The sequence below is a fragment of the Maniola jurtina genome, chromosome 13, assembly GCF_905333055.1.
Source record: "Maniola jurtina chromosome 13, ilManJurt1.1, whole genome shotgun sequence".
NCBI lineage: Eukaryota > Metazoa > Arthropoda > Insecta > Lepidoptera > Nymphalidae > Maniola > Maniola jurtina.
Genome location: NC_060041.1, coordinates 1,908,347 through 1,918,434, shown reverse-complemented (window position 1 = coordinate 1,918,434; position 10,088 = coordinate 1,908,347). Strand labels below are relative to the sequence as shown.

Here is a 10,088-nt window from a genome sequence, read left to right as displayed (position 1 = left end):
TTTGGTCTGAAATTTCACCAGATTTAGCGATATTTTTAACTGAAAAAATCCCCAGAATTCACTAAATCATTTAAAATTAAATCACAAGGTAATTCAAAAATAATATTTTAATTGTGAATACAATGAATAAAATTAAACATGACAAAACTAAAAATCAACTTCAAATACTTCTGTTGGTAATTGTTCTTCATCTTGATCGATTATTTATTGCAGATGTAGATATTGACTTGAGGGATTTCGATAAGTACTTATTGTCTCCTACTTTCGCGAACGAAAACTAGCAAATAACTAAATAAAAGCAATAGTATGCAGCACTCACTCATACAAACTTTACATACGTGTTAGGTTTGGTTTATTATTGGGGAATCCCTAAGCATAACCAAACAAAGACGTCTAAAGCTACGTTCCGAAACAGGTATTTTTTACTCGCCAAAGTGTACCCTGGATCTAAAGCACAACATTCGTTAAATATCACTAAAAGTCATCAAATAATTTTTCAGTGATTTCTTTTTCAGATTATCACTGTCTAACTCCTAAAATTCACTAAATCTAGTGACAAAATCACTAAAGTGGCAACACTGACAACAATTTGTAGAATTTGACAAGTGACAACCTTTTCAGCACAGACATGTAAAACACTCTTTTTTTCCATGCTTTTTCCGCATTTCACTGTAGTCTATGGTCATAAATTGCTCTAATCACATCACGATTCCAGTAGATTTTCCATGAATCTAAAAATATAAACCACAGATGTACACTATAGTCTATTTGTCTACTGTCAGTGTCAATTTGACATACAATTGTCATGTGCCATCCATGTGCCACCGACTGCACCAGACTAAAAAAAAATATTAGTGTGGATTAGTAATTCAAAATAAAATTCTCAGAGCGCGGAATTTGTGCAAAAATAATATCAATTTTCTATTTATAATTTAGTTAACTAATTAAATCCATTATCAGTAAGAATGAATTGAGCCTCGTGTGATGAACGATGTTATTTTGCCCAACTTGCGCTAACATCCTTATGGTGGAAGAAGGACCCGAGGCAGGGCTCCGGTACGCGTGTAACACGTGCCCCTATGTGTATAATATCAAGAAGAAAGTGTCATCCCGCACTTTCCCTAAACTAAAGGTTAATGTTGATATTTTTGATAAAATTGCATCATCAATTTTAAGCTAAACTGTAGATACTACTAAGTGATGATAAGTACTTGATAATTTGGAATCCCAACCTTTGGACATTGTTTATTTTTCTTGCAGCGTTATTTTCTGTGTATTTCTGCGCTTTTAGTCTTCATATTTCATAATTTAAGTAAACTACAATAACAAGACAAAGTTTCTGAAACTTATAAGCATTAAATATATTTGACTGATAAATACTAATTTTATACATATTTGCTGTTGTGATATTTAAATACCTACCTAATTGATCTCGACTCTTTCAAAATTGACATCATTTATGACTACTAAGCTGAATAAACCCTCACTTTGATAATTTTTATTATTAATGTTTACTTACACTTCAAGGAAATTTCTAAATAAAATTTTAATACATGTTAAAACTTAATTTTTGATATGTATTAAAAATTTATTTAGGAATATAAAAGAATTTTTCAACTGGCAGGAATCAAACCTCTCGGGCATCATACCCAGTGAGTGCAGTGCTAGGCCATCATTCAGTCTGATGCAGAAAATTTATTTAAATGCTAAGAATATAAGTAATCTACAAGAAAACTTTTCTTTCAGGAACTAGATTATATTATGGGTGGTGCAGCTGCATGGGAGAACGTAGATTCAACTGATGCAGTTTGTCCCAAGTGTAGCCACGGTCGAGCTTTCTTCATGCAGCTTCAAACTCGCTCAGCTGATGAACCAATGACTACATTTTACCGATGCTGCAACCACAAGTGTGCACATAACTGGAGGGATTAAGCTTGTTGATAATCCTTTAAAGTAACATAAGGGCTGTTAAGTAATTTAGAAGTTCTTTAAACATGCAATTTCTTAATTCAGAAGTTCTTTAAACAAGCCATTTCTTGATTCAGAAGTTCTTAAACAGGCAATTTCTTCATTCAGAGGTTCATTAAACAGAATTTCTGTATTAGCTCATAATATCAGCCTCATAATGTTTGTACGGAAATAGAGCTTGTCTAATTGAATGAAGAATGAACTGTATCTATTTTCTGCATATAGACATTCTGCAATAAACCATAAAGTTTTATTCTTTTGATATCAGTTTGAGTTAAGTTTGACTATGAACATTATACGAAAGTTAAACTTTTACAATAGTTATCTAGTGAGAAAGAAAAGTGTATCCCCAAAGATGAAGATTGACAAAATGGCTACTATAATCCCTTGTGGCCATGAAAAGTCTTATGTGAAAGCTGCAGACTTATTATCAAAAGGTTATGTTATAGCTGTGCCTACTGATACAATATATGGCTTAGCTTGTAGTGCAAACTGTCCAGAGGCAATAAAAAAGTTGTACACCATCAAAGGAAGGGATTCAGCCAAGCCTGTAGCTATATGTGTTACATACATAACAGATATAAGAAAATGGGGTGAATCGTCACATCTAAATGATGAATTACTCTGCAGCTTGTTACCTGGGCCTGTCACAGTGGTGTTAGAGAAAACCAAATATCTCGATAATCCATATTTAAATCCGCACACAACTAAAATTGGTATTCGTATACCAAATCATAACTTTATAAATAATGTGACAAAAATGTTGGATAAACCATTGGCGTTAACTAGTGCCAATTTCAGTAATGAGTCTTCTACTCTATGTGTGAAGGAGTTTGAGCACTTGTATGGATATTTGGGTGCTGTTTTTGATGGTGGTGTTCTGAGCCAAGGTCTGGAGCGAAACAGAACGGGATCAACAGTTATAGATTTGTCTGTAGAAGGTTTATATAAAATTATAAGGAAGGGAATTTCTTATGATAGAATTATTGATGTAGTTGAAAGACATGGTCTAACTAGTTTGTAAATATATAAACTTTGTACAAAATGTGTATTAAATAATTTCAGTAAGATATTTATTATTTGTTAGGCTTTTTATTTTATATTCCTCTGACCTATAAAAAATGAGTGGTAACTGTGAAATACATAAAATGAATAAAAATAACCATCTTTAACAAAGTTTTATTCATACATAATTGTAAATAATAGTAAAATGTTTTTACTGTAAGGACATAAAAATAACACAGATAAATAGTTAAATGAGATTTGAAAAAAAGCAATAGCGTAATTTACCACAATTGCCTTACTATTTACACAAGTTCATCTATTGTTTAAGAAAATAAGTTTTTATCTACTTAATTAGTAACACTTAACATGTACACAAAAAATTTAAACTTAATTATCATTTTGCTTTTTTATTTACATGTATAAATTTTAACACAACTTTTCATAAATTTTTACATTATTATATTGATACACTAAGAGGTTTTCTATTTTCTGGCAGTTTTGCTTCTAAACTCTGCCACCTGGCTGGTGGCCACACAATGCATACAGCTTTTGCATTAACTAGACCTAAAGATACCGGACCAAATGTATTGCTATCCAGTGTGTGGCCAGTATGATCGCCTTCGACCCAACAATGTCCTTCCGGTACTTTCACATATTGATTTTGGTAGCCGAGCGTATTTACGACATCACCTGCTAAGGCTATAACCCTCTTAATAATCTTTTGATTGGGATCCTTCGGCGATACTAACGATATTATATCACCACGGTTCACTTCGTAGTCGCTCACCGCCCAACGCGATAGAAACACGTAGTCAGTATTTTTTGATTCGGGATTAAGCACAGGCTGCATAGAAATCCCTTCCACCCTGGCAACATAACCCACAGTGTCCAGAAAGGTTATCCCAACTGGTATACCGAAGAGCACTGATTTGAAAAAGCTTTTAAGCCACATTAATAAGCCGGCGTGCAATTTTGACCAACAAAAATCAAAGACATAGTCGGTTTATTTCAGTGTTTTATAGTTCATTTAGTAAGCATAATTAACTAATTTAATTTTTTTCACATAAAATGTTTTCGAATTCGATTTTCATGATTTTCAGCGAGAGGTCAATGACATTGACAGCCACAGTTGACAGCAAAGAGAATATAATCACTTGGTACGTTCTTTTGACAGGAGACAAGTGAACAACAGATTGACAATTTTGAAAAATACTATAATCTATTGAATACCATAGAGTTATGAAACAAGAAACCTCAGCCGCCGCGCCGTTTGGCTCGTCTTAGCGGGGCTGTGCGCCCTGATACAGACTCATAGCAAGATTCGTTAACGCAAAGCTTTATTTAGTGAGTTCCAGCCTGTAATTTTCCCCCACCAGTTTTAACGATTATTTCCCAATATCAACCTCATCATAATTCGAATACTTATTTTATCTAAAATATAATGTTATTATTTCTTTTGTTGAATGCATTAAAATAAAAAAGCTTTTAGCTTGTTTTAAAATTATTTTTTGCAGCAGGTGATTGTTATTTTTATTATTTTAGCTTTGACCAATGACTTTCTAAGCATGGACACATCATGGCATACAACACAAGAGCCCAAACATGGCACACGTTTCTAAATTCACCCTATTTAGCTTCAACTGCTCCATTTATACATTCCCGCTAACATTCAAGTCCTGTAAACTAACCTCAGTGATTAAGCCGCAATGTAAATCGATTATTGCACTCGAAGCTGGTTAAGGTGATTTTAGAAGCAAACTTGAACAAAAAATGGAATGGAGTAGTGTAGCACTATTAATTTTTGTTATTTCTTTGAGAGATTTTTCGTTTTTGTAAATATGAAACTATTATACTATATCTATACTATATAACTATTATACTATTCTGCTCGTGCTGATTCACTGACTGACTGACTGACTGACTGACTGACTGGACTCATTTGATCACCTCTTCTGTAAAATTTTGTATGTTTTTTTTTTACCGATGGTTTCGTATAGAGGACAAAAAATAATTCGGAGGAAAAATATGGATAGAGCTGATGATTGAGAATTTCGGTGAGGAGCACGGCCAGGGTATTGAAGATAGGTGGGGGGTGCTCGAACAAATGTCACTCAGAACTTCATCCAATTGACAGGGAGCTGAAAAATAAAACCAAAATGGCGGATTCAAGAGGGGCCTTGAATCAAGATGGCCAAAGGCCTCCCACCAGCCGACCTAAATCAATTAAGAAAATCTCAATCGGCCCAGCCGGGAATCGAACCCGGGACCCTCGTCATACAAATCCACCGCGCTACCACTGCGCACCGGAGGTCGTCAAAAGATCTATCTATACATATAATAAAATTGTAGAAAAATGGTGTCTGTACAATGGAAATATATATAAAAAAAAAGTAGCAGGGGTTGTTATTATATCGATGCCGAACCCGAAATTGTAATTAATTTTTTTTTTGTCTGTTTGTCTGTGTGTTTGTGCACGCTAATATCAGAAACGGCTTATTCGATTTAGATACGGTTGTCACTAATATATTGTAGTAAGCTTCACTAAACAGTGTTTATTTCATGTCAATCGGTTCATAAATAAAAAAGTTATGTCAATTTAAAGAATCGCGGCGAACATTTTTAACTTACAGATACACGCCTCGCGCCTGAGCGTCCGTGGCTATATAAAGCGCGCTGAGAGCTATTCCGCGCGAACGAAGTCGCGGGCACAGCTAGTAATGAAATAAATGTGATACAATAATGGCCAATAGATTTTACATTGAACAAAAAAAAGCTACTCCACAGTTTTGTTTTTCCGACATTCGTGACGCGCCCTTCCATCTGTCTCTTTCCGATGTGCGTGAGAGAAAGGAATGGGAACATTGTAAATAATTTTAGACATTTCTAGTGTTTTCAATGGTTTTACTAAGTATTTTATACTTTTTCGCATTTTATCTTACGTAAATAAAATTAACTTACCGGTGGTAAGTCACACCATCTCTTTTCTGCGTCGTTAACGTATTATTTCGGCACTTTTTGATCGCGCATTTAGGCGTCTTGACAGCTTTGCAGTCAACATGCGACTAATGAAGAAAGTGTGCTTACACCGAGTATAAGCACACTTACTTGGTCCCTTGTTATGCGCGCCAGTGCGATGTCCTTGCTTAGAAAGTCATTGGCTTTGACCATTGACTCTTCACATTAGTGTGTGACATGCTTACAATGTTACCCGTGCTGCCGTGGTCTTACTGTAATTATTTGGTTGAAGTTGTAGACATAGCCTAAAATTTGTGTCACGTCACTAAAATTTCGAATGAATGATCATAGACTATAAAGTTTGATTTAGCTCACAAATACTCCAAAAAGTGTTGATGCTTTCTGTAGTAAATTACAACCACAACCAACCAATCAAACAGAAAATGTAGACAATTTATTTGTGTGTATCAAGTTTAATATCAATTAAAATTAAGTCAATAAATGAAAGTTTCTACAAATTGCGATCAAAAAATCATTTAGAAATTACTGCCTACAGATGGAAGTGTTCCGTGGTCGAGAAAAACTTACAACCTGCATAATCAGCTGTCAGTGAGATAGATCATCTGTCCCTGTAAATATAAAAGCTAAAACAATCAAAACACTGTGTCGTTTCGCGCGTGTAAATAATGAAGTGAGCGATGAACAGAGACGTGACTCCGACACCGCGCTCGGCGGGACCCGACTCCGACACAGATATGGGATAATAACCTATCGCACAGCGAGTCGATCGCTATGGCAGGAGCCCCTTGAGGTCACGCGGAGAGTTTCTCATTCGGAAGGTCAGTACATGCCCCAGCATGTCCGGCGAGTTCCCCTTCGCGGCGAAGACGGTCAGCCCCCTGAAGTGCATCGAGAAGCCGTGGGACCTGTGGGTCAGCGAGATCGGGCACCCGTCCCCGCGGCGCGACGACGATGGCGCCACGTTCACGGCGCCCGCGGCCGTGGACAAGGCGGGCGCGCGCCGCGACAAGGGCCGGCCGCGCTACCGCCGCGCGGGCGTCAGCCGCCTGCGCTACGACAGCATGAGCCTGCACGGCCTGTTCCCGCAGATGGACGAGCTCAACGCGGCCGTGTGCCACATGTGCGGCGAGCTGGTCAAGTGCAGCGCCGCCTACCGCCACCTGCGCGACTCGCACGCCGAGCCGCTGCCGCCGCCGCCGCCGCCCGCCGTCAAGCTCAAGGCCGCGCCCGGCCGCGCGCGCCACAAGCGCGAGCCGCCGCCCGCGCCGCTGCAGCTGCCGGCGGCGCCCGACCTGCGCCTGCTGGAGGAGGCGGCCGCGGCCGCGCTCGCCGCCGACGTGCAGGTCAGCGTGGCGAGTGGCGAGCTGCCCGTCGTCAGCATCCAGGACCCCGAGGAGCTGCCCCTCGGCGACAACCTCACCGACGACATCTTCGCCATCATGAACTCCGAGGGCATCCAGAGCGCCGACGACATCACCAACGTGGCCGACTGGAAGAACATCATACAGGACATAGGCAACATGCAGGAGATCAACTTCCCATCCACCACCGACACCGTACAAACTCAAGACTTATATCCCACGGTAGACGCCTCCCTGGCTGGGTACACTATAACGGATGCCGACTTGTCTAGTTTACAATTCGCAACCGACCCGTCTCCTATGCTGCCATCTGTGATAGATCCTAGTTTATTCAACGCTCAAGCTTTAAAACCGGCGCCGACGACGCCCTCCACGAAGGCGTCCACGCGCCGCGCCAGCAAGACCAAGTTCAACCTGCGCGAGTACGACCCCAACAAGCACTGCGGCGTGGTAACGGCGGAGAACCCCAAGCCGTGCACGCGCTCGCTGACGTGCAAGGCGCACGCGCTTTCGCTGCGGCGCACGGTGGAGGGGCGCGCCAAGCCCTTCGACACGCTGCTGGCCGAGCACCGCGCGGCGCGTGACGCGGCGCAGCAGCCGACCGCGCCGCCGGAGCCTGCACCGGGGCTGGAGCGCCACGTGCACGACATCTACGCCAGCCTGCTGAGCGACGAGCCCGCGCTGCCCGATGCGGCGCTGGCGGCGCTGCTGAGCCCGCCGCCGCCGGCCGCGCCGCACGTGCCGCCGCCCGCGCCCCCGCCGCCCGCGCCGCCTGACGCGCCGCCGCCGCTCGTGCCGGCCGACGTGTGCTGGTACGCGGCGTGCCCGCGCCCGCTCGCGCTCTGCACCTTCAACGCGGCGCACGCGGGCGGCGCGGTCACCTTAGGTAAGAAGTTCGCGACCGTCCGGAGCAACATAAAGTCGTCGCTCTCGCGGTCAAACAAGACTACCAGTGCAGTGAACAGTTACTACGGCCAGAGCCTGTCGTTGTCCAAGACTATGCACATGAACAACGCGAGCAAAGCGAACAAGCCGGAAGTGCGGAAACTCATAGTGACGTGTAGTGCGGGGCGGCAGCACGCGCTCAGCGAGCTGTTCGGCGCGGACGTGCGGCACGCGCTCAACGGCCACGCGCCGCTAGCGGAGCGCCGGCCGCGGCCGCTGAAGGGCAAGCGCTCGGGCGGCGCGATGGACCTGGGGTTCTCGCTGGACCCGCTGCTGGCCGACGAGAAGTGCTGAACTGAGCCATCATCGGTTGTGTAGTCACATAGTAATTGTATATTTATTTTTCTGTAAAGAATCGAATCGGACTCGCATTGTAAATGTTGTAATCACGAATTTTGTCCCCGACGGAATTTAAATGTTACAGTAATGTTAAATCTCATTTTTTGTCGAGAAGCAAACTAATATTTGTATTATTTTGTATATTGTTTATAAGATTTTTTTATCACCGACGCGTTGTCGTCGGTCTGGCGACAGATTGATAGATTATGCAGAATGGTTGTATTTTTTCGATTGACGTAACTCATTGTTGATACTGAAATGAATACTGAAAATGGCCTAGGATTAATGTTTAATGTGATGAAAATTTCCATGTAAAAATATAAATACTATTAAATAAGTCTATCCGTAATAGTAAATCGCCTCCTTTTGAAAATACCTCAATAACTAAAATGTCTTGTTTTAATTCTCGCGAACACCTCACGAACTGGTTTGATATGGATTCCCACGGCTGGTGAAAGTCGCGGAAGTTCTCGTACTGACTCACTTGTTACCAATTGTTTTTATTTTTACGATTCGTAATTTTAATTAAAACCATATCAAGCTTTAAATAAAATGGTTAACTTTTTATTCAATTGTCACAATTATTATTTATCGATTTTTATTAATCAACGAGGCTTCAGATATTAGGCAGGACCTACAATTATTTTTTTATAAAACAGTCCACCTCAAGTTGTATGGTACTTAAATTATATATGATATATACCAGTATAAATCCTGAAGATTATCTACTAAAATCAATGCGAAATAAATTATCAAAATAGGTCCAGCAGTTTTCTAATTAACTACCTGTCATTCATCCATCAAAATTTTTCAACCAAACAAATGTCGGCCACGCCAGCCAATTTCAACGGAGACTATCCAACTTCGCAGGACGTATTATAGAGTTATAGTGCACATCGGCGTTCGTAAACACGTGCACTATATTCCCTCACTCTCATAGTCGATGGAGCGCAATTCGACACGACCGGAGAGAGTAGCCGCAGGATCGAAACACGAGGGTAGGTGCTCCGAACATTGCACCGTTAACTTGGGGCTGCTAATGACAATTTATTGACAGGAAAACGCAATAGTTTTTTTCTGAGAACCTGAAACCTCACGATCTGCAGTTGAATTAGCTAAAAACCTAGACCAATGCAATGGGGCAGTTAATCACAAAACAGTAAGTACCTTAAGTAACAGTACCTACCTTTTTTTTTTGTTTTTGTTAGCAGTGTCTCTTCTCTGAATGAGAAGGGTGTGCGGGGCATCCCGCCGCCTCATACCCCGATTGCCATCTCGACCTGTCGCGTACTACAGATATTGCTCGCAACTACACGTAGGTTTAGGGTTTTTAGGTTTCCGTACCTCAAAAGGAAAAACGGAACCCTTATAGGATCACTTTGCTGTCTGTCTGTCAAGAAACCTATAGGGTACTTCCCGTTGACCTAGAATCATGATATTTGGTAGGTAGGCAGGTCTTATAGCACAAGTACAGGAATAAATCTGAAAACCGCT

General features: G+C 41.3%; 4 protein-coding genes across 5 annotated transcripts; 3 read left to right on the top strand and 1 right to left on the bottom strand.

Moving 5' to 3' along the window:
* Window positions 1-833: 833 nt before the first annotated feature.
* On the top strand, window positions 834-2,348 carry LOC123870834 (DNA-directed RNA polymerase III subunit RPC10). Of its 2 annotated transcripts, XR_006797158.1 has the most exons (3): window positions 834-1,132; window positions 1,747-2,015; window positions 2,079-2,348. XR_006797158.1 is itself a non-coding variant. In XM_045914294.1 (2 exons), exons 1-2 carry the CDS (start codon window positions 992-994, stop codon window positions 1,930-1,932), a joined length of 327 nt encoding a protein of 108 aa, XP_045770250.1. In that variant the 5' UTR covers window positions 834-991; the 3' UTR covers window positions 1,933-2,348. The 2 variants fall into 2 exon arrangements, 1 of the variants encoding a protein (XP_045770250.1); XM_045914294.1 differs by having other exon boundaries at window positions 1,747-2,348.
* LOC123870832 (yrdC domain-containing protein, mitochondrial) lies at window positions 2,251-3,036 on the top strand. The gene has a single exon (XM_045914291.1). It carries the CDS (start codon window positions 2,255-2,257, stop codon window positions 2,990-2,992), a length of 738 nt encoding a protein of 245 aa, XP_045770247.1. The 5' UTR covers window positions 2,251-2,254; the 3' UTR covers window positions 2,993-3,036.
* A 95-nt stretch (window positions 3,037-3,131) lies between these two features.
* LOC123870833 (mitochondrial inner membrane protease subunit 2) lies at window positions 3,132-4,115 on the bottom strand. Its single transcript, XM_045914292.1, has one exon. It carries the CDS (start codon window positions 3,923-3,925, stop codon window positions 3,431-3,433), a length of 495 nt encoding a protein of 164 aa, XP_045770248.1. The 5' UTR covers window positions 3,926-4,115; the 3' UTR covers window positions 3,132-3,430.
* A 2,164-nt stretch (window positions 4,116-6,279) lies between these two features.
* LOC123870955 (ataxin-7-like) lies at window positions 6,280-9,355 on the top strand. Its single transcript, XM_045914469.1, has one exon. The coding sequence runs from the start codon at window positions 6,786-6,788 to the stop codon at window positions 8,547-8,549; it is 1,764 nt and encodes a 587-aa protein (XP_045770425.1). The 5' UTR covers window positions 6,280-6,785; the 3' UTR covers window positions 8,550-9,355.
* The last annotated feature ends 733 nt before the right edge of the window (window positions 9,356-10,088 follow it).